Source organism: Diplodia corticola (assembly GCF_001883845.1).
Source record: "Diplodia corticola strain CBS 112549 chromosome Unknown scaffold22, whole genome shotgun sequence".
In the NCBI taxonomy this organism is placed as follows: Eukaryota; Fungi; Ascomycota; class Dothideomycetes; order Botryosphaeriales; family Botryosphaeriaceae; genus Diplodia; species Diplodia corticola.
The window spans coordinates 416,228-443,323 of record NW_017971501.1 but is presented as its reverse complement, the minus strand read 5'-3'; the positions used below and the strand labels follow the sequence as shown (position 1 = coordinate 443,323).

Here is a 27,096-nt window from a genome sequence, read left to right as displayed (position 1 = left end):
GAGTAATTCTTCGTCCTTCACAAACACTCCCTGTGTGCTAATGGGAAATAGTGTCAGGTTAAAGAGGTACTCGATATATAGTGCTGCATCTAAGAGCTGTACACGATTATTCTTGCTACTCAACCGCTCCAACCCACTTCAATAGCGCTATGATGATATGAAGTGCTAATGAATAATAATAAAAAACAGTTCAACCATTCCAACTCCTATCGCGCTGGGCTCCATGCCATTCAGCCCCCACACCATCGCTCACAAAGGCTCGTCCCCAAAGCCATCACTCATCACCACCTCCGTCGCCACCGCACCCGACCTACCCACCTCCTCCTTTCCCTTCTTCATCTGCACCTCATCCTCCACCACCACCCCTTCGTCCACCACCTCGTCGACCGTCTCGTCCAAACTCTTCCGCTTGAAGATGCCCGAGAACCGCACAATCGTCGGCCTCCTCGCCCGCCTGCTCGCCGCGCCGACACCGCCGCCGGCAGACTCGTCCGGCGTCCAGCTGGGCATGCGCGAGTCGAACGTGCCGAGACTGCTGCTCCTTCTCCTGCTGCCACCACCACCACCACCACCACCACCGATGCTCCCCATCATGCCGGCGTTACCGCTCGACAACAAGCGCTGCTGCGGCTGGCCGTGCCTCGCCACCACCATCATGTCCTCGGGGGAGTTTGTCGTTGTTGTTGCTGTTGTCGTCGTCGCGCTGTTGCTCTCCGCCGCCAGCTGATGATCCCTCAACCTGCTGCCACCCATCTCGTGTGCAGCCGAGGACGAGGAGGCGGAGGCGGCCTCGACATCACCGCCATGCCAGCTCCTCCTCGCTCCAGGACCCGCAAGAGCAGCACCGATGTCCCGGCCATCTCCCGCCGCAGTCGTCGCCGCCGCCGCCGTCGTAGCCGCTTGTTGTTGTTGTTGTTGATCGTCGCCCCTGCTGCTCCTCTGCGCCCTTCCGGCGCCGGCGCCACCACCACCACCATCGCTGCCGAACCCGCCCGAGTAGTACGAGTCCAAGCGCGAGCCGGAGCGGGAGCGCGAGCGCGAGCCCGAGCCAGAGCCCAAGCTGATGCCCTCGTACGCGGCGGCCGGCTCGCCCTCGAGCGCCATGTCCGGATACTCCGGGTCCGGGCACTCGTCCCACACGTCGTCGAGCGCGGCCAGCAGCAGCCGCGGGTCGACGCCCTCCGCCTGGCGGTCGTAGTCCTCGTACACGGCGCGGTCGCGCCGCCGGAGGTGGCGCGGTTTCCCCTTCTTGGGCTTGTCCGTGGACAGGGGCGGGTGGTGCTGATTTTTTCCCGAGGCATCGTCGGCGTCGACGGGAGTTCCCCAGTGGACTTGGCGGAGGATGGGGTCTTTGCTGCCTTTTTCCGAGGGCGGCGGACCCGTGTCGCCCGCCGAAGCGGCTGCCGGAGTGGTTGCTGGAGGAGGAGGTGGTGGTGGTGGTGGCGGTGGGACTGGTGGGGGTGCGTCGAAGGGGTAGGAGGACGGTTCGCTGCCCCTGTCGTATCCGGCGAGGACGGAGCCGAAGGGCGATTCTGGAATCTCGCTGTCAAGAGCGCCGTCGGCGAAGATGCGCGTGAAAGTCTTCGCGATGCTGCTTCTGGCATCGCGGCCGGTCGACAGCGCTCGAGCGAAGTCTTTGACGCTCGATTTGGCGCTGGTGTCGGGCGGCTGCTGGGATGGGGTGGCGGATTTTGCGGAGGTGGCTTCACCTTGTGGCTTCTGTGTCCGGGCCTTGCGAAGGCTCTGCGGAACGGTAAGGCTGCGCGGTTGTGGTTGGGTCTCACGCTGTGACTTGACTACTGGACCAGTCTGCACCCGTGGCGATGGTGGTTGGAAGAAGGAAGTGCGTGATAGAGGTGGGCTTTCTGGAGAGCCTGGCAGCACTGGCTCCCGCATCAGGCAGTAATCACCTACAAAGAAGGGCATTTCTGTTCTAGGAGACATTGGAGGGGACTGAATCGTAATAGCTGGCTTCTCTGGGGCGGAAGGCGCAGCTGGCGGAGAGGGGGGCTTTTTGGAGGGAACGCCATTCAGAATCCTCTCGCGGACTTTGTGGAGCATTTCCTTCCTAACTTTCTTGTACTCCATGTAGTCGTCTGTTTCTTCGGCTGTGGGATGCTTTAAGGGCGGAATTTGTGAGTGTTCATCCTCGAGAGTGTAGTCACGCTCCAGCCTTATTTCCCATATGAGGCTTGAGCCGCCATTTTCCGCTGGATCGGCAGGTCTGATGGACCATCCCGTGGTTCTGTGTCTGTGTTTGTCAGTGATTTTCCCACTTTAGCATTGAACCGATAGAACAGACAGGCCTTCGTATCGCATCCCGGACCTTGGCGCCCAAAGAGAATTCAGGGTGTGAGATCTGAGTACTCTTATGGGAAACCGAGACTGGAAGTCGGCAGAAGTCATCCGGAATCGACCTGGGTCATTCGGCTTGCAGCGATATTTGAACTTGTCCGGGGACTCGGTGTACACTTCGTCATTATCCTTCATGACCACTGCGTAGGCGCCTCGGCTGTTGGCACAGATACCGCCGTCGGTACAATCGAGGTTTATGATGCCGGAATGGAAAGCAAAGGTGCCGTTAATCCACCAACTATAAGCCGTCACTGTCAGCTTCAATCGAGAGTTGGCGTCGTCGATACTACAGCATTGACTTACTCTCCAGGGCTGAAGCCAAGTGATCCATGCTGCATGCCTCTGTCCGGACTCATGTAGCTGGGGTCTTGCTGCGACCAGAACCTCACAAGAGCCTGTGACCTCGTCAGTGTGTCTGTAACAAAGCACAAAGTGCTAAGGAAATGACCTTACATCGCGAGTGAGCTCCCTTCCGGTACAGACACCATAAAGCCTTCCATCTGGTTTGAACAGCCTTGGGCGAATGTCGCTCAGTTTGCCGTACTTTTTCGTCCACAGATCAACGATCTTGTCGCACTCCTCGGCCAGCCTCTTTGGCCAGCGCGTTGCCTTTCCTGACACTTCCAGCACAACGACGTGTATGCGCGAATACCGGAGTGTCGCTATCGAGAGGTCGGCGCTCTGAAGGCCAAGGAACAACTCATGCAACGTAAGTACGTCATCCGGCTGCATGCATTCGGGGCCATCGCGGGAGATGCGCGGATCAAGCTCATCGCGGATCCAACAAGCACGCTGGCGCAAGAACTCTTTGGAGAAGTTTAGTGGCATGAGGAAGCAGGGAGTTGGCGCTGTCCGGGTGGGGTCCGCCAGGCCAAAGGTTGCCGGAGAAGAAAGCACACGCAGGGCTCAGCGGACAGCAGGCGCTTCATGTGAGGTGAGTCGAAGTGACGAAATATCGGTGCCAAGTGCTTTGTTGCTGCCGAATTGGGAGAGGTTTAGTGTCGGTGATAGCGCTCCCGGGCACCATTTTCATTGCTAGACACGCTATGGCGCAATCGCTGGTTGTTGCGCATGCAGTGACCAAGAGCAAAGTGGGTGAAAATCACTGCCGAAAGGTGCGGCGCGTCGGCTTGTATAGCCTGGGGCATCGTGTAGGTGGTGCAGAGTGCAGGCCGCGGAGAGCCCTCCGTGGAACCAGTCGCTCCCCGTTTCGGCCGTGAAGCCCCTTGCTTCCCTCTGCTACATGTTCTAGTGGCCATTCCGTCACTCCCTTGAGCGGCCTGGGTAGCAGTTTCCGTAAGCAGTCAACGATGCTTACACTGCGCTTGTCAGCATGACTTGGCCAAGAAGGAGAAGGCTATCACTGACTGTCCGGGAACATGGGGTTCAAGCGAGGCGGAGCGTTGGCAGGGAAGTCGACTGCGAGAGGTCGGCAGGAAATCCTGGGCGGAAAAAGACCCATAAGAACGTGCATTGTGGCTAAGAGGACGAGTGCCTTGCAGTAGAAACCTAATGCCTGCTCCTCAGTGTTTGTAGAAGTCCACAAGGATATTGTCATGAAAACGAGGTCCGCAAGGATTGCTACGAGAAGTCTGTCGAATGGATCCATGTCGGAGAAGCTGGCGAGCTGCTAAATTCGTGCTCGTTATGTGCTTGGTTGACTCAGGCTCGGACGCCGGGGAGTCGGTGGACTTTGAGAGGGAGCTTCTCTTGGCTAGACCTGAGATGCCTTTGATTGGAATGTACGGGTGCATCCGCCGACCCACACCTGCAAACAGCCGCCAGGGAACAAGGACTTGAGCTAGCAGTCATGTCTCCACTTGCGACGGAAAAGAGTTCGCAGCCGGATGAGCGCAGATGCACCGAACAACCCTCGAAGACACAGCGATCAGCAACAAGGCCATCACCATCAGGACTCGCTCGGCACAGGATGAGCCGGCAACACAGAGATTGGCTGGAGAAGGCGAAGACACGGGCCGTTTGCCAGCTTGAAAGTCGAGAGGCAGGATACTATGGTCGGTGTTGGCCTGCGAGGTCAGAGCAGATCAGCGAGGGGTTCCTCACGCAGCGGCTTACAGCGATAGAAAACAGCGTAACGGGAACGTCGATCATGGAGCCCCTGAGGCTCCCCGGTGCCAATGGATGCGAGCGAAGCGTGGCACGAGTGGCACAAGTGGAGAGCAGCGTTTGTTGTCGACAGAGTGCGGAAGAATGGCGTGCTGGGCAAGCGCGTTTGGGATCGGCCTGATGCCTGATGCCTGCCGCCGATCTCCCGCGCGTCTCCCCCGGCAGCATGCAATGCACTCCCCAGACGATCCCAAGAGATGACGACAGCCTCCCTCAGCCTTAGCCGCTCCCAGCTGTCCGGGCTTGGGCCTTGATGCCGGAGCTCTCTCCCACTGCTTCCCGGCCACAAGCGCCACAATGCGACATATCTCCGACAACACCACGCAGACGCATCAAGCACTCTTGATCAACACCCAGCTCCAAGCCGCACCATCCCCGTGCTAATTGCCAGATTGCTTGCCTTGTTGCGGGGATCCATACCTCAAGCATGATCAGGTGGACCGTTAGATCTCGCCCTTTCCGCTTGATCGCCTGCCCCTGCACCGGCCGCTTGGGAAAGCGCCGCATTTTAATCTACCCGCTTTTCGGACGATTCTCCCGACCCTTGCCCACCAGGCACAAGTGTCTGTTGATCAAGATCCAGTCACCATCGTGCTGTGGAGACGGGAGGGGGTTATCCGCAGCGAGACGGCTGGGTGCCTTGCAAATATTTCGACGAAGTAGTAGTAGACGTTCTCGTTCGAAGTTCATCGTACATCAGGCACGGTTGCAGACAACGATGAAGGCTATCAGATGAACATTGAGGCTGAATAAATTAGGCTATTTGAGCACCGTGGCCACGAAATGACAAGCACTTCGGATGCTGGTCAGATCAGCCCGGTTCCATCACAACGACCGCCTGACCCGACACTTCCTGCGTATACTACTCATCCAGCAACGTCATCGCCATCGCACGTTTGTAAGGCCAGAAGGCAAGGGAGAACCGGCCGAGAACACAGCACAGCGCTTGGGGTGCAGCTGAGGAGACTATAGCAGGTCAGCGCGTTGCCACGAGGACTAAGCTTGTAGGAGTTGGGTTTAGGTGTGTAGTATCAGACAAAGGTGAAAGATGGTAAGTGTGTTTCTCCATTGGCACGAGGCCGTCGGTTGAACTATGCATAAAGTTTTGAACATCATGAAAGAGTCGGGTTGCAAAGGAAGATTCCTGACGTACCATGTGCGAGTACCAAGCGTGCGATCCGTCCTGTCTGTCAGCAGTCAACAGCCTATCCCACGGCAGCCGGTGCGAGATCGCCAGGCTAGGACAATGTTGGTCACAAGGCCATATCGTGAACAACAGCGCGCACAGGCTGCCGTACCGCAATCAGCGTGGTGGATGGAGGTGTTGAGGTTGGGTTTCTCGACGCGGGCGCGAGCTGCAAGAAAAACTTGCGGCAAGCGAGCACCAGCTCTTGCCGGCGTATCCCCGGAGTGCCTCAGGCATCAACCACCGAACCCTCCTCTGCTGTCCTTAGTATCCCTCAATAAGCTTTGCCTGGCCTTCTATATAGCCAAAACAGTGGTCCACTGCATGTGCTTCACTCTGCATGCGCGGCCAAGTGGCGTACTACGTAAGTGCAAGCTCGGCACATGGTCCTCCGTTCCCATGCCAGCAATGCCCACTCAACCAAGCTACCCCGCACCAAGCCCCAACATCGTGAGCGACATCGATGAGCATTCTTCAAAGAACCCACCAGCATCCGCGGGTGCTTTCACGCCGCATTCTTGAACCGGGACAGTCCTCCAATGCATTCACCTGGGGGTTTTTTTGCACTGCAGCCGGAGTGGGATTGGATCTATGGTACTGGGAGACCAACATGGATCAAAGCCGAGCAGTCCTCTTGCCGTTCCGCCAAGTCAAAGAAGGGCACCGCGAGGTCCACCTTGGCTGACACTAGTGCAGTAGCTTCTGAAATCGTAGCTTTCCTCGCATCCTTTTCAATCGGGCCCGCTGTGCATCCAAGTCCATCCTGCCGGCCTTCGACAAATGGAGTCTTGCATGATGGACTAGCCGACATCGGCTGCGTGATAGATAGTACACAGTAAGTGCGCCGTACCACAATGACACCACTCGTGAATGACTGGAAGGGGTTGTGAAGCTGTTGACCTGCTTGTTTGCACAGACCAAAGGAGGGGGTTCCTCTTCAATGCCGTGGCCAACCCACTATCAAATAAGCTTGCGGCAAAACTTCCACCACCTCACACGATCATGCTGCTTTGCAAGAAGCCTGGCCGGGGCCCATGATTCAACAACAGAGACGCTCAGGGTGAGAATAACGCCTCGTCTACGGATAATGATAGACTCGAAAGAGGACGTCGGTCGACCGGGAAAGAGATTCATGTGCAGCACATGCAACAACGTAGGATGCGGAAGAACATCTTGAGTGAAACAAGGCACCTGCATCAAGCGGTAGAGAAAGAGAGCTGGACATGCAGAAGGCAGGTGTACCGACCGTCTGCCCCTCCATGCCTACTGTGGTACTCTACCGGTGTGGCTCCCAACAGGGGTGCCGGAGCAACATTCGCGAGTCTGCACGCGTGGTTTTCATGGGGCTGCGGAGTCAGGATAAGGGTCCAGACGTCACAGTGAGCGGTCAGTGGAGAAATCTGATGATCGTAGTCCTTTGATCTCGGCAGCAATTGCCCGTCCAACCCAACGGGCACGACACGAGTCTGGAGTCGGACATGCACTTCCTTTCGTTCCTGGCAAGAACCAAGCCGTCGGCTATGAGGATGTCACGATGTCACATATGCACCCCCCGAAAACAAGCGTGCGGGACGCCGATCATCAGACGAAACCCACGTCGGATGAGCCCGTCGCTGGAGATCCTCAGGCGTCCTGCTTCCGTGGCCGTTTGTGACGCAGACCCGTTTGCAGATGCTGTTTTTTGTTTGCTCTGCGTTGCCAATGTGCCATGCTTCCGAGACATGCTCCTTCCAATCAGCAGCGCGAATTTTTTCCAATTTTTTTTTTCCCGCGGCACGGTCGCTTTAGGCGGCATCTGTGCAGAACACATCGACACACTCCACACGCAGCGCTACCACTGCCAAGCTCAATCCGGACTGACGCGGGCGAGGTTGTATCTGTCTCGTAACAATTGCCGTACCAAATGCCTAGCTGCGCCACCGGCACTGACTTGTTTGGGCGAAGGCCGCCATCAGAGTTTTCCGCCTCGTCAAATCTGGGGACTTACCGGTGCACGCGCTTGCGGGCGCGCAGGGCGGGTGCGCAGGGCGGGTGCGAAGGGGAAGCGATAACGTACCACCCTCGAAATCTTAACGTACCACCCTCCCCACTTTTTAGCGATTAGTGTAGCACGTTCGGTAATAACGAATATAATAATAATACTTACTACTATAATTATAGTATTTTAAACGTATATACCACGCTATAAATTCTTCTACTCTACTTCGGTGCGACCGAAGCTGCAGTTCTTATAGCTTACGGTTATCGAATAACGTAACCCGTAAGCCTTAAGCCTCTAGTAATAATACTTCGTTTATACCGACTAGCATATCCGACTACGTTCTAAACGAAGCGATATACTATATTATACGTATTAGACGAGAACCGCCTAGATAGAGACGTATACGTGCCTTAGGTATATACGTCGCCCGCTAATTACTACTACCGCCCGATCCGCTTGGTTCTAACGAACGCGAAGACGCGCCTTCTATCTATACTACTATAGAGATTATCGACCTCGGATCTACTAGCGAGTTCGACGATAGGCACCGGCTCGTTAATAACGAAGCTAGTATTACCGGTAATAATATCTTCGCTAGAAACGAGCTAAAGTCCGGATCTAAGTCTAAGGAGGATATTATAGCCCTCGGTAAAATCGAAGAGGACCCTAATACCGCTATTAAGAATAATAGAGTTCTATCCTAGCTTCTTTATTCTTCGTTTATAACGGACGAGGGCGAATAGGTCTTTATTATTAAGCCTCTACTAATAGAGACGTTCGAGTCCTTCGCTAATAGCGAAAGGGCTTATTATAACTAGGGCCTTACGTATAGTATAGACTTCCGCAAGCGTAAGTAGAAGAAGATAAATAGAGCCGTCTATTAGATACGTATTATTTATAATTATAAGGGGCGAAAGAATAGCACCCGTAATAACTCTAACCCGGACGATAACGATTATCTAGACGAATACTATTCGTCTAGGCCGAATTAGCTAAATAGTCGCCGCCCTAGAAGAGGTTCTATCCGTATAGATTATAAGATAGGCTTTCTCTTCGTTACTACCGACCGTAATAACGTTAATAGCGAATAGAAGATTCGTTATTAATAAGAAAATCTAAGCTTCTATTATAATTATCCGCTTAGTATTAATGGCCGTATCTTCGCCTCTTAGCGTCGTCGGTAACGAGCCGAGATGCTATAGCTTACCGAGCTTATTTAAGAGTAGTAGCTTAGTAGTATTCGAGCGAACTAGTCTCTTACGTCTATTATAAATGGATATCCTACTACGCTCGTAACGTAATAGAATATCTATAACCTTCGATAGGCTAATCGCCTTTAGGAGCTTATATACGAGAATATAGTAAATATACTACTCTCTCGTTTTTAACGAAAGAACTTTACCTTCCGCTTTATCGTTAATAACGAGTATTAACTAGATTCCCTACTTACGCTTTCTCCCGAGACGATTAAGCTCTAACGTATTAATCCGGATATTCTACTTATTAATCTTACGTTTAAGACGAATAGATATAACCGGCTATTATTAAATATAGTTAGTATAATAGTAAATAACCGAATAATCCCGCTTAGTATTAGCCTTCTTTCGTTTTAAACGGAGGAGGTATATTACTAGGCGCTCTTAAGCCTCTATAAGATCCTCGTTAAAAACGAAGTACTACTTCTAAGAGTTATTCTAATAGATCGTAATATTAGTTGTATTAATACAGTAAAGCGTAGCTTTACGGGCATTTTAATTATCCTTTACTACTAGTATATTAATAAGGATGTTCTTACCTATATACGAGAGAGGCATTCTTAATTCCGGTAAGATACGGAGTAGGTAGATTCGGCGAGGGCGAAAGAGATTATAGATCGTTTCTCTATATACTATAACGCCTAGATCGAAGAGGAGTTTACTTCGGCCGTAGCGAGTATAGAGAGACTTAATACTCGTATTTCCGACTATCTAAAGGCGGAGTAGTAGCCGTAAAAGAAGATATTTATTTCGATATAGACGAAGGCCTATCTATATTTCGGTAATATTACTACGTCTCGTATTAAAGGCGCTTATACCTAAATTAAGAAGTAGATTATTAACTCTCGTAGTAACGTCTTTACGCTTATCTATAGGCTAGAGACGTAGTGGGCGCTTACTACTACGATAATCGTTTACGACGAAGCGAAGAATAATATCTAGCGTCTAACCGCCGTTCGTAGCGAGTTCTAGAACTACTATTAGAGTTAGATTTACCGCTACGCGTTAATATAGACCTTCCTTAAGCTTACTAAGGCTAAGTAAAATTAGATTAAGAGCTAGTCTAACCCTCGTTTCTAACGAAGATAATATACTAGTTCGTTTAAGGCGATATATGGCCGACTATACTACTAGATACTCTTTACGATTCTATATAAACGAAGACACTTCCTTAATTCTCGGTTATTCGACCGATACTAGTAGATTAATAGAGACTCGATACTAACGATAGAACTAGAGACGCCCGTCTACTATAAACCCGCTATTATTTAGCGTCGACGAAGGGTAGGACTAAGAGTAACGGCACGTCTAATAAAATTCGGAGTAAATAGTATAAGAAGAGACCCTCTTCGTTTAGAACGAGTAGATTAAAATAACGTAGTATTACTACCGATTCTATCTTCTACCCCTACTCGGTCTAAACGAGTCTATATTATCCTTCCTTCGTAGCCTTTATAGCCTTCGTAGCCTTTATAGCCTCCGTAGCTATCGGCTGCTATAATAATATAGCGGGAGGTCTAGTATCTTCGTCTAAAACGAGTATAAACTCTAGTATAGCCAGCCTAGTAACGAGCTCTACTACCCTTTCGAGTACCCTCCTCTTCGCTACTAACGATGCCTATATAATACTACTACTTCGCTAACGGCGAACTATAGTATTATTTCGCCCCGCCGATAGTATTCGCTTACGGCGAACTATAGTATTATTTCGCCCCGTTAATAGCATTCGCTTACGGCGAACTATAATATTATTTCGCTCCGCTAATAGTATTCGCTTATAGCGAACTATAGTATTATTTCGCTCTACTAGTAGCATTCGCCCGTGGCGAACCTACTCTACTAATATACCTAATCGCACTACTATAATAGTATTAATAGACGTTCGTCCCGGGCGAATAGTAGTTCTTCTATAGCCGTATACTAGTAAGGGCGTATAGCTAGTTATCTCGCTCTTCGTTTAGTACGAATACTATATAAGTATTTATTATTAGCTAGCCTTCGGTAATAGCGAGTATAAGTAGTTATCCGGCTATACGGCCTAAGAGCGCTAGCTACTCGGCCGTACTACTTACGTTCGCTATTAACGAGCGCTAGCTATCCGGCTATATAGCCTAGAAGCGCTATTAACGAATACTAGCTACTTAGCTAGCTACTTACGTTCGCTATTAACGAGCGCTAGCTATCCGGCCGTACGGTTTACGAGCGCTAGCTGCTAGGCCGTATAGCTTATACTCGCTAGTTGCGAGGGCTAGCTATTCGGCTATTTAGCTATAAAATTAGCTATTTAACTACACTACTAGCACTCGTTAATAGCGAGTATAAGCTATGCGGCCTAGCAGCTAGCGCCCGTAAATCGTACGGCCGGATAGCTGGCGCTCGTTAATAGCGAGCGCGAGTAGCTGGTATTCGTTAATAGCGTTTCTAGGCCGTACGGCCGGATAGCTAACGCTCGTTAATAGCGAGCGTAAGTAGTATAATATTCGTTAATAGCGAGCGTAAGTAGTACGGCCGAGTAGCTAGTACTCTTAGACCGTATAGCCGGATAGCTGCTTATACTCGCTATTACCGAAGGTTTACTATATAACGAACGTCTCTTACGGTCTTATTTCCCTTCTTTATACTATACTAGTTTACTTCGTTATTAACGATAGCTATACCTTTCTAGTCTTTCTTTATTCTTTCCGGCTATCTAGCCGGTGCTAGCTTCCGTAGCGGCTTTAGCTAAGCTAGCTAAGTTCTAAGATTCTATACGGCTAATTAGGCTAGGCGTATGGACGGTTTATAGTAGAGCTTAAGTAATCTAAGAAAGGCGTAAGTTTAACCCCCCCTTCGTTATAAACGAACTAACTATAAAAAAAGTCGGGTTTAAGCGTATACGGCTCGCTAGAGCCCGTATACGAAGCCTTAAAATACCTAAGGTAGGATAGAGGAGTTTATTTAGTAAGAACGAGCCCTTCTTATTATAATTCGTTACTAACGAGTAAATTATAGTATAACCTTCTAGCGTTCTACGGGTGGTTCGCTAAAGTACTATACCTACTAGGCGTTAAATGCCTCTATATCTATCGAAAATAATATTATCTACGATACTTAGATCGTCCTAGACGAAGACACCTTACCCTATAGCTACGTATACGAAGATACGTTTTTAGAGGCTTAGCTAATCTTAATTAGTAGTTAGATTAAGCGGTAGACGGCTTTAAATAAGTTTAAGATACGTAATATTAACTCTAAATCTATTCGTTGCTAACGAAGCGCTAGGCGATAGGTTAAAAGTAGCGTAATCTTATAAAGAATATCGTTTACGCTATTCTAAATACTAGGTCTATTCTAACGGCCTTAGTTGCGTACCGTACGCCTACTACTTACCCTTATTAATTGCTGTTTAGGCTTCGGTGTGAACGAAGAGATTAGGTTGGCGAGTAGATAGTAAATTATATAATAAATTCTCTCCCTTCGTTAACAACGAATAAGTGTAATAATACTAACAACACGTGCAAATGCTGCTAAGAACTCGTCTATAACGAAACAATAAAGGTATGTATCATGCATTCGTTATTACCGAGCGATCTGCGCTAATTACCACTAAGTGGGGCGGGGTGGTACGTTAAGATTTCGAGGGTGGTACGTTATCGCTTCCCGTGCGAAGGTGTCAGGGCCCGCAGTTAATCCCTCTGCACAAGCCTACCCGCCGGCCGGCCTCAGAATTTCCCCGCTAGCTGTACCTATGTATGGTCGCACAATGTTGAGCGTGCCCCGCTCCCAACGGCGGCGGTGCTGGTACGGCAGCGAAAGTCCGAAGCAGTGTTCAGGAAACGGCCTCGAAGGCTCGTCGTCGGCGAGTTTCTGATTGTGAAGCTTGTGAATGGCCGGTGGGCTGGTGGCCTGGCGGGCGGTTCCCTGGGTGCAGGTCAGCTCCGACATAAGTGGGCAGGACGAGCTTCTGGGCTCTGCAGCTGAGGTGGCGCGCAGGCGGCGAACGGAAGGGGACTAGGAGTGCGCGAGATAAGTGGGATAGGAGACGGCGCCGGACGTATCATGGGCGTTGAAAATCGCATGGTGGTGAGCTGCAGCATCTCGGGCGAGGCACTGTGGCATGAACCGGGCTGCGCGTGGGGCCGCGGCTGCCCTTGGCCCGGGCGGCGCCAGTGACGTGTGGAGGCCAGGAAGGCCCCCCTGGAGCCTTAGGCGGGCGGACGTCGTCTGCAGCGGCAGCGGGAGCCACGGAGCCACGGAGCCACGGGGCCTGGGGCAACAGCCAGCGGCCAGCGGCCGGCGGCCTGTGAGATCACCCGCGCACCCGCAATCAAGCAATCACGCAATGCGCGGGCGTGCGAATAGCCAACCTCTCCACAGGCCGCTGGCATGTGCCCGATGCAGCCCTATCTGGCGCATCTGCTGCAACGCCAACGCGCGCATCGCGACCCGCCGACGGGGTATGGCAGGGCACATGGGCGGGCGCCTGCCGTGCCCTGCCTTGTGCCCTGCCACCGGAGGACTAGCGCCTTAGCGCATTCCGCATATCCACACATTTCACCTGCGCCCGCTTGCGCCCCTTACGATTGCTTGGTTTCCATCTCCCGATTCGGGCGTCGTTACTGGCCTGCTCCCCTGATTTGCCCGCTGGCCCAGCTGCATCCCGGCCCGCGACCATATATATTCGCCCGCCGGCTGCTGCCATTCCGCCACCAATAGCCAGCTTCAGACGCCATCATGTCGAAGAAACCCATTTTCGCTGCAACCCACCCGCGGGCATGCTCCACGGCCTTCGAGCGCGTTCGTTCTCCCCTCCCGCCGCACTCCCGCCGGCTCTCGTTGACACCTCGCCCTGCTTAGGTCTTCATGACGTGCCGGGACACGCTCCAATGCGTGCACGAGCCCTTCGGTGACGCCTTCTACTTCGGCCCCGAAAGACTCAGCGACCGTTACGAGAACGACCTGAAGGCGAGAGCAGAGAGCGGCTTCGAAGACAGCACCTACAGGACTATCTTTGACAGAATCGAGCGTGAAAACACTGAGGTTGGATCCCTTCCCCCGAGATGCAAGCAGCCGTACCCTCGGCCTTGCTCCCCGTTTCCTTTGTCCACGCCATCTTTCTTTTCCGCGCCTATTCAGAAGTCAAGAGAGGGGAAAGAAAAAAAAAGAATATACTACTTTCTCAAGTCACCTCAACCGCGTTTTGTGCTCGACCATGCCTCAACGGTGTGCGATCATGATACTACCTCCTGCAGATTCGACAAAGGCGGCAGTTCAACCTGCTTGCTGAGCGGAGCCCGAATGACGCATCCCCTCGCACATTTCCTTACGCACCTAGCCTGGCGGGCCCCGCCCGAGCTCGCACTCTGTCATGGTGAAGCCGACATGTACTTACCGGGGTCAACAGGGCAAGCGGATCTTCATCAAGGACATTACGCACTATCTGGTGCCGGCGGATCAACAGCCGGCGTCGATTGCGCCATCCCTCGTGAAGTACAAGCGCGGCGTCGGCACTGACGCCGCTCAGCCTGACGCACACGCCCGCGTTGACAGCGCCCACGGCAGCGACGCTGCCACCAACGGCGATGTCAACGCAGCGCCGAATGGGGTGAGCCATGAGGCGAGGATCGAGGGGCACGAGGCTACCAAACCTCCGTACCCCTACCCGACGTTCGTTGAGCCCGGAAACCCGACGGTTGTCCCCACGGAGCTGCTCGCCAAGTTCCACTGGACCTTTTTGATCCGCCACCCTCGCAACAGTATCCCCTCGTATTACCGTTGCACCGTCCCGCCGCTCGACGACATCACTGGCTTCTACAACTTCATGCCCTCCGAGGCCGGCTACGACGAGCTCCGCCGCACCTTCGACTATCTCAAGAACATTGGTCTTGTCGGTCCCAAGATCGCCGGCCAGGAGGGTGCGGAGACGAACGGCGAGACCAACGGCACCGTCATCCCTCCTTTCGGCACTGAACCGGTTGAGATCTGCGTCATCGACGCCGACGACCTTCTCGACAACCCTGCCGGCATCATCCAGCGCTACTGCGAGAGCGTTGGCATCGAGTACAAGCCGGAGATGTTGACCTGGGACAACGACGAGGATCACCGTATCGCCAAGGAGAGGTTCGAGAAGTGGAAGGGCTTCCACGAGGATGCCATCGAATCGAGGGATCTCAAGCCTCGCGCCCAGGTGAGTTGGCTGGCTGTTTCTTCCGTCAGACCGTCATGGTCCTGAATCTCCTTTCTCCTTTGTCTTCCGTACATCATTCTTCCGTCTATCAGTTCGATTGTTGTAAGCACTCGCTTTACATGGACTCGAGGATGTGATTGAGAGAGGATTGTCGGCGACAAGAGATTGGACTTCTAGTGACTACGGCTCTGGGTTGGAAGGAACAGCCTGCTTCGTTACATCCCAATATTCTTTTTCTTGAACAGACATATTAACATCGCTGATCAAAAAGAAAAAGGTTCCGAAGCCCGACGACGTGCTGTACGCCGAATGGGTCGAGAAGTTCGGTGAAGAGGGTGCCAAGGTCATCCAGGACACTGTCGACAAGAACGTCGCCGACTACGAATACCTCAAGCAGTTTGCCATGAGAGTGTAAATGCGGTAGTCCAAACCTACCATTTTGCCGGCCGCAACTGATAACAGCGGCTCGACACATTTATGAGTAACGACCTGCTTTTTGAACATTCTTGGTTTGATGGGATACCTTGGACTTATTTCTCTATCGTCTCTTTCTATTGGAAAAATTGATTACTGGGATTCGATGACTGTTGGAAACGGCAAATTGCAAATTGGTAAAAGACCACTGGACGGGTGATATGATTTTGCGTCCTTTTGGTTCAAGTCTCTCTTGCAACTCTTTCGTACAGTGACACTCGTTTAACAAGATCGTACTGCTCTCGTGTTCTCTCAAGTCTTCTCATACTCAAGCCGCACTCAATCTGCTGTCGAGATCAATGAAACATCTCTCGACTTATTCATCTGTTTTTGGTGCTATGCCGATGATGGTATGGTATGCGCCTGTGCCGGATCCGCGGACATGCTGGGAACATCAAAGTGGAGCCATGACTTCTTCAAATCACGAATTTCGACCGTCTGTGCATGTCTTTGGCACCATGAGCTGACAGAAAAATAGGATCGAAGTTTGTTTCTATTGCTTTCGGCGAAGAGACCTGAGGCACATGCATCCGCAAAGTTTTCTTGCTCAACCCCTTGGTAAGCTTATGCGTATGCCTATGCTTGGGTCTGTCACTACTGCTCCTCTGATCAAATGGACCGACCAACGCAATGGTTGAGCGTACCCTTCCTCCTCCAAAGAATAGTTTGTTGGCTTCGTGCCGCCAGGAATAAGGTTGCGGGTGAGGTAAGTTCATGAGGTCAAATTCAGTATGCTCCGGCTTTCTGACATCGTACCAGTCCCGTTACTGCCAAGTATCATGCTTTTTGTCCCTCCCTCTCCCGGAAGTTGCCAAGGTCTTTCGTTTTGTTTGCCTCAAACGGAAGAGAGGATACATATTTCAAGACTCGAAAGGGGACGCGTAGAGCCTTGACTGAGACAACAGCCTCTCTATCTGACAGCCATACCACTGCTTGCAAATGTGTAGTGATGGTATGGCCAAAGATGCAGTATCGTTGGTAAATGGGAAGCCAATGGTAGGGAAAATCGCCAAAGGTTGCCTGAAGCCGAGCTTCTGGAAGGAAGTGCGGAACCCGCCACCAAACCGGAGGGAACGGCCTTAGGAACGAGAACCAACAAGCGGAGACACACCGACAAGCGGAGGCGCCCCGATGGCGATCGAATTCCGGAAGATTCAGACCCGGGGAGGACCAAAGGAATCGCGGTCGCGGGAAGAGGCCGAGAAGACAGGCCGAGAGAGACCAAGCATAACAGACGACAAGTAACAACCGTCTCAAGGAAGACTCCGACAATTGCGGAAGAAATAACAGCAAGCTCGAAGGATGCTTACAATAGGGATATGCGATCCGGGCCTCACTACACTGAGGCGGCACAAGTAATATCACACCAGTTCGCGGAAGGACTTGTCACTCTTGCGTGGTGTGCGGATCAGACAAATTTTACGAGGCATCTCTGCGACGCGACCCTCTCTCCTTCCTCCAATAGCCTCAGCTGGGATTAGTGGTGGATCCTGGCCAAACATGGCGTCTCACACATGCAAACACCATTGATCGGCTCCTCGGCACCCCAACATGATCTCCCAACCACGCACGAGTCATACCTCTTTCAACAACGGGCTGCTCTCACTCGAAACCGACCAAAGGCAGAAGTGGCTCGACACCGGAACCGAGCGTGCGTCCGTACTGGAGGTGTGCATGTGAGGCAGAGGGCGCGACAGGGCGATGGGGTGAAATAAAGTTTGCGGGTGTCCTGGTGTCCGGAGCCGTCTAGCCGCACGGATTCGTTCCCCACATTGGAGTGGTGGTCCAACGTCTGATGGCACGTCTCATGATTTCCCATTGCGGTTGCGGAGCAACGACCGGCGCAGGTTTGGTGGACAAGCGTAGTGATCCTTCCGGAAGCGGTAATGCCTTTCGTCTACTACGCTGATCACTGGCTCGGCGAGCGAACCAAGGCCATGGCCGGAGCGTCGGTAGCGAGATTCAAGTTGCGGTGCGGTGATGGATTGGACGAGATGGCTTTTGGCTCACTCGAGCGTGAGCGTGAGCGTGGGCTTGGGCATAGCGTTGCAGCCGTGTAGAGCCGGGCTAGCGCTGTTGGGTATAAGAGTCCTTTGGTGGCCGGCTGAGAGCGAGCATGGTCTTGTCCGGAGAAGACGGCAGGCGCTGAACAATGGGCCCCTCTCCCCTATTGGACGCTGATTCGCAGCCTGGGGGTGAAGAAGGGCGAGGTGAGGTTAGCGTTGGAGGCGATTGCGATGCGACGGGTGGGAGGGTTTAGCGCCGGGACCAGCGGCAGGTGAGCAGCATGATGTTTACTCATATCCGGCAGCGGTGCCGATCCCAATAGGCAGCGAGCGCAGCGTCAATGCGAAAGAAATTGTTTTGGCGGCCGGAGTCGATTGCCGAAACGCGTTGCTCGTCCTGCAGCCCGTCGGCCCTTTTCAGACCTCCTTATGCCTGGCCGATCTGCGACACACTCGTCACCAACCCGGCGGCGTCATTTCCCTTGTGGAGAAGCCGTGCGTCGCCTCCAGCTGAGCTTATTTCTAGCGAGCGTGCGAGCTTGCTGCCACTGCCACCGCCTAATGCGAAATAGGGACGCGCTGCTCTAGCCTGGTTTCGACCTTCAGGCTTCACACACCGGCGGCCATCACGTCGCCCATGGCGAGCCATTCAGACACAGCTGCAGCACCAAGCAAACTATACGCCCCACCGCCGCCCTTCGTCCGCTCGTCACGCGCCGTGTCCCAATGCCATCCGGCCACTGGTGCGGCGAGGACGCCCGCCGCCAGCGTCGCTGTGCTCTCCTCCTTGGGCCGGCGTCCGCGGCGGGGCTGCCCATCGACGTGAAGTCGCCATCATGAGAGCGTCTCCGGACCACCTGCGCCTTATTTCCGACCGTACATGTCCAGCCGGCTAGTTTCGATAAAGCTTGGACGGCTGCCCACCAGCTTCACTTGCACGTGGAGTGGATCAGCCGAAGATCCTACACGTGCCCGCCGTCGCCCAGGCCCTGCTCTTCCCTGCACCTATCTCTGCCAGGGACCCTTCTTCATGCATTGCACGCCCTGCAGACTGCAATACTAAAAGCCACCCCGGAGCCTGCCCGTCCTGAGCCACCTACCCGGATCCTACCCCGCCCAATATATCCCGACGCCTCCCGCGACTCAAGCTCCCACGACACCATCCCTCGGCCGTTGCCATGCCTGGTGGCGTGGTGCCTCCACTGGAGCTGGTGCTCCAATGGCAGACCGACGCCTATCCCCACGGCATCCGCGCCCCGCCCACCCTGACCATCATCAGTGTCGTCTTCACCGTCCTCTCGCTGGGCATTGTCGGCTCCCGATTCTACGATCGCTTCATCATCAGGCGTAATGCCGGTTTGGACGATGCTCTCATTGCCGTGGCCTTGGTATGCTGTCCAGCAGCCCCCTTGCTCGACCCCGATCGCTGACTCGCCATTGAAGATTCCACAAATTGCCCTTTGTGTCGCTACCTGCCTTGGTAAGAACCAGTACCGCCGCGTCGCCTCGATGCCCCCTGCTAACCCATCCATCTGTAGCCGAGCAGCTCTACGGCTTCGACCGCCATGCCTGGGACATCACGCCACAGATGGGTCCGATCAGCAGGAAGGTCACGCTTGGCATATCGTTGCTTTACATAACCAGCACCACCTTGACCAAGCTCTCCATCCTGCTCTTCTACCGCCGGCTAGGAAAGATCCGCCAGTGGTTCAAATGGACCATCTGGGCCAACATGACCTTCATCGTTGCCTACGCCGTCTGCTTCATCATAACAATTCCTTTGGAGTGCCACCCGGTGAATGCCTACTGGAACAAGGTCAATCCGATGTGGGCAATGAAGCACGAGTACACTTGCGTCAACGAAGGCGCCGGCAATGTCGCCAACGGTGCAATCAGCGCCGCCCAAGACTTCATTGCCTGCATCCTGCCCATGGCCATCTTCTGGGACCTCCGCATCTCCAAGCGCGCCAAAATGGCTCTCGGCTTCGTCTTTAGCTTGGGATTGATGTAAGTTCTCGCCGCGCTTGCATCTACACACATGGTCTTAACCGCGGCAATAAACAGCACTGGCGTCTGCGGCATCCTGCGAACCATCGAACTTCACCGCATCTTCTTCAAGACCTACGACACGACCTGGAACGCACGCTGGCCCTTCGCTCTGACCATCGTCGAATCGTCGCTGGGCCTGATTTGTGCCTCGATCCCAGCCCTCAAAGGCAGCCTATCGCGCCTCTTCTCCTCCTTCATCAAGCCGCTGCGCTCGGCCAACCGCAACAGCAAGCTTTACGCCCGCCGTCGCTGGACCAACCCCTTCTTTGCCAGCATGAAGCGCAACTCGGCCATGTACAACTTCAACTGGAGCGGCGAAACACCCACCGATTCCCACCGCAGCCGCAACGCCGAGGGCGGCGTCGCTGCCCCGCAAAACACCTACATCGACCCCAACGCTCCTCCCCACTCGCAGGCCGACTCCGTTCCCCAAACACCTAATACCGTCGGCGGATCCGAGTTCGAGTTGGCGCCGGGACACAAGATGGAAGTGTAAGAAAAGAGCAAAAAAAGGAAGATGTCTTTTCACACAACCCCTTCGCTCTCCTGAAGAAGAGGTTCGCTTCGGGCTTACCATACCGACTCCCTGGTACTCCCCGCCCCCAGCACCTTTCCTCCTTGTCAGAGGAGACGTGGTGTCTGAGGAAAGAAGTGCGTGTGCGCTCTCGAGATTGCTTCACGCCCGCCTCACCACTCTCGGATCAAATGATCCAGTCTGAGCGTCCATCCGCTCCACAAGCACACCCGCCTGCCAGAGCAGCGACGGCCGATTACGAGAAAAGAAAAGAGATTCCCCTGGTCCATTCCTCGTTGACGAAGAAACGTCGCATGATCCGAAACCTGTAAGCTATTTAATTAATTCGGAGAGGGGGTGAGGGAAGGGAGATAAATAGGAAAGGTCAGTGGCTGGTCCACGATTCCCACCTAGCAGGAGAGGAGACAAACATCCGCCGCTTTCCACGCTCGGGGTTGGGAGAGAGTAAAGACCACTTTGGCGACGAAGTTCAGGCCACTAAACCTGACCTTGTATAGAAAGGAGTGGATTGCGTGGTTGCGTATGATTCCAGCAAAACCAAGGGTAATTCTTGTTGACCTTCAGAAAAAGATGTAAATATTTTTTTAACAGCCTTTAGTTCAGCGGTGTCGACAAGTAGGGCAAGTTTGTGTCGGCCTGTAGTTACGACAGTTTATGAAGTAACGTTCACTCATAGTTCGGGCTGCTGTGTGACTGAAAGGCCATATGGACACCACTGACAGTGCAGTTCTAACTACATTCAGTAGATACAACGGGTATTCGTCTCAAGCGAGACTTGGGAAAGCATGAGAGGGAATATCGACATTCTTCAGAAAGAGAAGGATATCTTGCCAACACCAAACCAGAAGAATGCTTCGAACAAAAGACAACGACCTCCCAATGACGCTATTCCTGAACCTCCATCCTGAGAAATCGTACACAACTTCGGTCAATGCTGCCGCACCCGTTGTGAGAGAAGGACAAATTCGAAGGGAAAACGTAATGTACATGATGATATAGCACAGAATGGTACTATACGCGTTGAAACTCTAACAAACTCGTAAGCAGGCATCCTTTATACGAGAAACCCTCTCCGTGCGTTCCTTGCCGCCTCTCCTGCATATGCGTCAAGCTTGACGGCATGCATGATGACTTCAACCCGAGATTCACCGTCGAATCGCCGAGGCTGAACTCGCAGTCTCCAATGGCTTTTCGAGATCACCCAGTCCAGGGGTATTTCGTCGTCGGCCTCGGGCGTTCTCAGACGCAGGAGCAAGCTCGACTGCGGATCAAAAGTCTGGCCAGTCTCACGGTCTCGCTTCTCAGCCAGCACTCGCACTCCATCCAGGTCGATCGAACAGTCGGAGCCGATGGCGATCTTGACTCTATCACCACTTACTCCGGAGTTTGCTGGGCTCGCAGGTTGAGCAGCCACGCCGCCGCCTGTTTGCAGCATCATAAGACCCAGTGGTTGAGTCGCCGGTAGGCCCATTTTGCTGGCGATGACTTGGAAAAGACTGGAGATGCGAGCCTTTGTGTCGCCGTAGAACGTGGCACGCATTGACTGCACGTCGATTCGCGCCGATTCGCCTGAGAGCTCCAATATAAGCTCGTACGCGGATTCATCTGCATATGGTCGTGCATAGGTGACCCACCCAGCGCGAGTACTCCCGCCCACGCTCGGCGGTGGTCCTGGGGCTGGAGTTGCAGCAGCGCTTGAAGTAGAGTCTGCGCCCGAGAACGATTCCACTTCGGGCGAGAACGAAACGCCTGACTGGCGGATGTCCTCTAGGCGCATGACTATTTCTGACCTTTCGCGCGCGAGGTTGTACATGATTTCGCAGGGGAGAAGACGTTGTTCGAGGCCTTTGAAATGGAAGTATCGTGCGTCCCGGATCAGATCAGCCCGATGGCCTTCGTTCCGGATGTGTAGAGGATAGCCTTGAAGCAAGCGCAAGAGATCCTCGAATGTTTGTGCAGATCGGTTCGGTACAGATGGCGGTAGGATCGATGGTGGTCGAAGCAGGGTCTGACGATCCAGTCCCGGGAAAACTTCTTGAGGAGTTGTGAAGAAATGCGCGAAACCCAGAGAAAAGAAATTCGGTGAGTCTCCAGGGCTAGAAAAGAGATCTCGGGGAATCTGAAAGTCACGACCGCCGATCTGAATGAAAATTTCCGATTTGAAAAGCTGTTGGGTCAGACGAGGCACTGTGCAAAATCAGCATTTCTTCCCCCGAATGCCAAAGCACTCGACTTACAGCTGTAAAACTGGGCATCAGCAAACAGGCGGACGAAATGCTCTCCATCGCGGGGCCTGACGTAGTAGCCCTGAAGATGAAGGGAGATGTCCTTGAAAGTGGTTGGATCGCGGTCGATGTATAACGTTTTCACGTCACCGGCCTTTCCGCTGGGGTTGTTGTACAGCTGCTCGGCAAAGAAATGCGAGAAATACGAGGGTGCTCTGGCAGCCTTAGTAACAGTTCGACCCTGAGGTTGAGGATTGGTGTCTAACTTACCATCTGAAGAGATGGAGGCGCCGGAGAGCCGGAATAGTTCATTTCCTATTTGGATGGGGAAGACTTTGCCGGCAGGTAAGATGGCCGAATAATTGCTCGAGAGCTCAGGAATCTTGCGTGGCCGCGTGGCTACTGGCTGGGCTGCACTGGGGGTACTTGCGGAGCCAGCCGGCGCGGATTGGCTTCCCGAATGAGCGGCGGCGGTCATGGGAGTCACTCTGGCGGCATTACCATGCCCTTCTGGGGACCCCACTGGGGCGTTCGTAAAGGTGGCGCCCTGCGTCAGCGTAGGGCTTTCGTCTGCCACAGAGGAAGAGCGCGACGTTGCAGTACGCTTGGCGGCTGGCTCCTGGAGGGCTTCAATGCCGAACGGCACGGCGGCGGCGGAGCCAACAGAGGCCGACTCGGAACGGTCCTTTCTCTTCATGGCCGGCTGGGAAAGCAGGGCGGAAGGAAAGGCGGAGAAGGGATTGCTCGCAGGCTGGGCATCCAGGAAGGGAGAGCCGGCGGAGGACGTAAGCCTCGGGCTGCTTGCACCGGCGCTGAGGTCGGAGGCGGCAACGGCGTGGGGGAAGCTGAAATCCTGGGCGGGAGGCTGGTACCGGGCGGTGGTGAGCTCGCCCTGAGGCTCGTAGAACTCGGCGACGTCGGTGAAGTCGATTGCGTTTTCCCAGTCCCAGAACTCAGAGGTGGTGGCCGAGCGTGGGGGCTGGGGGCGCGCAGGCTGGGCGGGCACGGGGGCGCGCAGCTGGGCCTGCAACTGGGCCTGCAACTGGGCCTGGCTGCTGCTGCGCGGGGTGGCAAGGCCCGAAGAGCTCGTGGGTGTTGCTATCTGGCTAGACGACTGGACATGGCGCGGGGCATTGCGTCGCGGTGGGTTTGCAGGGTCTTGGTCGGCGCTGAGGGCGCAGTGAGGGAAGCCCGACATGCCGCCCGCCGCGTCGCTTAAGCTTCAATGTCGTTGCCGAGCACCGCCGTTCACCACCGCTCTCTCCTCGTCCTCGCACGCCAGACGGACTCGAGTTTATGCCCAGGCGCGCGCGGCACTGCTGACGGGGGTCCTGTCTGGGGCCCCTCACCGGCGGTACCCTTGGTAGTCCAGGAATTCGGCTGATCTTGTTGAGTATTAGGGCGCGAAACAACAGCACACAGGTAGCGCTGCGCACATGCAGCCCGCCCGCCGTCCTATATATCCTCGACCGTCTCACGATGCGCTCGGTGCCAGTGGCGACGGCGGCGCGTCTAAGCTCCGCGCGCATTCTCCCCAGTTCGGGGTGAAGACCTGCCCAGCATGTAGTAGACTGTGCCGCACCCGTCTCGAACAGGAGCCGCAGCTGACTCTGCGGCCGCCATGTCAGCAATTCGGCCGGCGGACGCTGCGGCATGGAGCGACGCCGTCGCAGCACGCCTGGCTCTGGTTCGTTGGGCGACGGCCCTCGAATGACGCACGTAAGCAACGCCCTCGTTGTTAAGCCCAGGTCACTCGCTTCCTGCCGCATTGCTCTGGTCGATTCCACGCGCTCTGAAAGGGCGAGCTGGCTGTCCGTCGTCCATGACGCTGCCCAGGCACGGCGTGACTGAGCCTCTGTTGCTGCAAGTGCCCGTCATCCTCGCCCCGAGCGCTGCTCTCGGCCGCCGCCCTTCGCGGTTTCGGGCACCCGCCGCCTCCGCCGTCGGGCGACGGCCTTCCCGCTCATAGGCGGTTCGGACGGCAACGGGGTTGCGCTGCACTAACTTTATCGCAACACCATCCAAGATCTTCGATGAGCCTCTGCCAGGCACCGCCGCCTGAGCCGCCCACCCGATTACACACCAGCCCGCCGGTGACGCCGTGCTGCCACGACTGTTGCCACCAGCCGCTCCGAAAGAAGCCTCGAAATGGCTCACTAATCCCTCTCGACACGGATGCACGAATGCGCAAATTCACCCCAGATCTGCAACTGGACACTACTTTTGATTCCACATTCATTGCGTCTAAGCTATTCCCTGCAACCAAGCCGTTGCTTTCCCCAAGCCGTGTTCCTTTACACCCTCCGTCCACCCTTACGCATTGAAGATGTTTGGGTCGTACTCTTGCCCCGTTACTTCCTTGATCTTCGCATTCGCCTTCTTGAACGCTTCCCTCTCATGCAGAAGGTCCAGATAGGCCGCGAGCTTGGGATACTTGTCCTTGGTCAGACCCGCGCGAAGCGTTGCCGCCTCCAATGGATAGCTCATGAGGATGTCAGCAGCAGTGATTTCTTTGCCACAGAGGTAATCCCCTCCGGAGGTGGCAAGCTGTTCCTCCAAGAAAGTAAGGTGCGTCTTAAAGTTTGGCTTCAGAAAGCCGCCTTCGACCTTCCCCGCGATGGCATTAGAGATTGGCCTGATGAAAAAGGGAACAGGCGCCGTCTTGATCACTACGAATAGTCAGCAGCGTGATCCGCAGCCTAGAGAGGGGCCGTACTGTAGATGAGCAGCGAAAACACCATCAGTGGCATGATGCTGCCCTCGGCATAGTGCATCAGGAAGCGGTACCGAATCCAGGCCTCGGTTTCACCGCCAATCTGGCCCTCTTTGCCTTCGACATAGCGCGTTGGGATCAGCCATTTGCCAAAGTACTCGGTGAGGTACTCGGTGATGGCGCCCGACTCGGCAAGCATGATCGGTTTGTCGGCGCCAGGAGCCTGAATGCCCACCACTGGAGACTTGCCGAGAGGATGCACCTCCTTCAACTCGGGCGGCGCGAGCTTGTCCTTCGTCCGCTTGAAGACCTTGAGTTCATAGTCGAGTTTCAGCTCTTCGAGCAGCCAGAGCACACGATGGGAGCGGGACTTGTCAAGCCTTCAACGTGTTAATCGAAGGACAAGGAAACCCTGCCGCAGACGTGGCGCTGCTGAAGGAGATGCTGGACACTGCAAAGCGGATGGCTGTACTGACCAGTAGAGTGTAATCTTTGCGTTCTGCTGATCGGTGGCCATGTTGACGTGGTTGGAGGTTGAAATACGGTTGCTCACAGAAGTGGAGAGCACACGACGAGAAACCGGGCTCAAACCGGGATGCGATTGAAATTTAAGATGAAGACCAGCGGATATACGATTGCCGGCGCTAGCAGTAAAGTACCTAGGCACAGAGGCCCTATTGCAGATAAGGATACTCCTTTGAAGCATCACATGCAGCTCTTTCCTTTTGAGCCTAGGGAGACGAACTGGGTATGCCGGCCGCAAGATCGGATGCCGGAGGAGCTGATGAGTGGTGTGGAGAACATGAGATGGACCGATGCGTGGATCCGTCCATTGCAAGTGCGGAATCGGGCTGCACGTGACCGTGCCAAGCATCGCAGCCACACGGCCAATCGCTGGGGCGTCATTACAGCAGGAGCACGACCGCAACACCCCGAGCTTGCTGCTGGTAACATCACCCACCATGGCAGGCGACCACCACGGTATGCTCTCACTCGGCGCATGCGCTGCGCCGTCCTGGCTCTCCCGACCGCATTGAGCTGACATTGCGTGTTTCCGCAGTTCTCCACGAAGACCCGGCGCTGGTCAAGTACGGCAGTACGACACCTTCCTGCGGCCCTGCCGCCTGAGCGCGCGCTCGTCCGTCCTTCGCTGCAGCTTGCATTGACGATCCTACAGACGTCGGCCCCAACCGCTACAAGTACTTCCGTTGGACTCCCCGGACTGCTTGGATTTCCATCTGGGTCGCAGTCGCTGTGCCGAGCGTCGTCGGACTCCTTGCCTACAAGACCGATGTGAGTGCATATGCCATGGCTATTCCCTGTGGAGGAACGCATTCGGCCGGAGGAGACGAGTCGGTTCCAACGAGTGCAGGCGGAGCACAAGACGACGAGCATGTGTGGGGCAGGACTTTGAACTCCAAGTGCATTGAAGAACAGGCTGTCGTCGGGCTACAACGTGGACACAAGGCTGACGCTATGATGCAGGGCAAGTACGAGCTTCGTGGCAAGCGTAGAGGAGATGTCATCAAGGAGTTCTGAGCAAGATACCATGATCAATCAGATGCGGTTGTAAACCGCACGTCGAAGCCCCGTCCGCAACAATCGGTAGATGCACAGCGTGTATGTTTCAGGCCAAGAACAACTTGTCCTCATTCAGGAGGACGCCCGTAGTCTCAAGAAAGCAATGGTTCCCGAGAGAGAGGACATGTCTAGCGGTTGCAGAACAAATGATCACGAGAAACATCGCCAGGAACACGACTTGTGACAGGAAACTATCCGTGAGCCATCGAGTCAGGGGCCATGATGAACAGCTACCCGAATCGTAGGAGTGAGCATGAGCGTGAGGTCATCCGACCCTAGCAACGATTACTGTAATCATCAGGACGGACATTCCCTGCCAGGAGGAACACGCGAGCAATAGGACCTCGGTCACCGATGACAAAGCACGGTCGGCGGGTCTCGTCGTAGTTACGCCGGAGCGAATCGGGCGATTCATGGGAGGAAAGACTCAGGCCGGCGTGCC

At 54.4% G+C, this 27,096-nt stretch overlaps 6 protein-coding genes across 6 annotated transcripts; 3 read left to right on the top strand and 3 right to left on the bottom strand.

Moving 5' to 3' along the window:
• Window positions 1-249: 249 nt before the first annotated feature.
• On the bottom strand, window positions 250-3,183 carry BKCO1_22000134 (protein stu1; the record flags this gene model as incomplete). The annotated part of the gene is made up of 4 exons (XM_020272799.1): window positions 250-2,245; window positions 2,303-2,593; window positions 2,659-2,750; window positions 2,809-3,183. The coding sequence occupies 4 exons, from the start codon at window positions 3,181-3,183 to the stop codon at window positions 250-252; spliced, it is 2,754 nt and encodes a 917-aa protein (XP_020130768.1).
• Window positions 3,184-13,618: 10,435 nt separating this feature from the next.
• Window positions 13,619-15,486, top strand: BKCO1_22000133 (uncharacterized protein; the record flags this gene model as incomplete). The annotated part of the gene is made up of 4 exons (XM_020272798.1): window positions 13,619-13,681; window positions 13,742-13,924; window positions 14,289-15,071; window positions 15,343-15,486. 4 exons carry the CDS (start codon window positions 13,619-13,621, stop codon window positions 15,484-15,486), a joined length of 1,173 nt encoding a protein of 390 aa, XP_020130767.1.
• A 3,243-nt stretch (window positions 15,487-18,729) lies between these two features.
• BKCO1_22000132 (uncharacterized protein) lies at window positions 18,730-20,096 on the top strand (the record flags this gene model as incomplete). The annotated part of the gene is made up of 4 exons (XM_020272797.1): window positions 18,730-18,939; window positions 18,995-19,031; window positions 19,090-19,558; window positions 19,616-20,096. 4 exons carry the CDS (start codon window positions 18,730-18,732, stop codon window positions 20,094-20,096), a joined length of 1,197 nt encoding a protein of 398 aa, XP_020130766.1.
• Window positions 20,097-21,189: 1,093 nt separating this feature from the next.
• Window positions 21,190-23,558, bottom strand: BKCO1_22000131 (btb poz domain-containing protein; the record flags this gene model as incomplete). The annotated part of the gene is made up of 3 exons (XM_020272796.1): window positions 21,190-22,322; window positions 22,373-22,573; window positions 22,631-23,558. The coding sequence occupies 3 exons, from the start codon at window positions 23,556-23,558 to the stop codon at window positions 21,190-21,192; spliced, it is 2,262 nt and encodes a 753-aa protein (XP_020130765.1).
• Window positions 23,559-24,673: 1,115 nt separating this feature from the next.
• BKCO1_22000130 (glutathione s-transferase) lies at window positions 24,674-25,590 on the bottom strand (the record flags this gene model as incomplete). Its single annotated transcript, XM_020272795.1, has 3 exons — window positions 24,674-25,029; window positions 25,077-25,453; window positions 25,550-25,590. 3 exons carry the CDS (start codon window positions 25,588-25,590, stop codon window positions 24,674-24,676), a joined length of 774 nt encoding a protein of 257 aa, XP_020130764.1.
• A 445-nt stretch (window positions 25,591-26,035) lies between these two features.
• Window positions 26,036-26,612, top strand: BKCO1_22000129 (nadh:ubiquinone oxidoreductase subunit; the record flags this gene model as incomplete). Its single annotated transcript, XM_020272793.1, has 3 exons — window positions 26,036-26,054; window positions 26,134-26,169; window positions 26,251-26,612. The coding sequence occupies 3 exons, from the start codon at window positions 26,036-26,038 to the stop codon at window positions 26,610-26,612; spliced, it is 417 nt and encodes a 138-aa protein (XP_020130835.1).
• Between the last annotated feature and the right edge of the window lie 484 nt (window positions 26,613-27,096).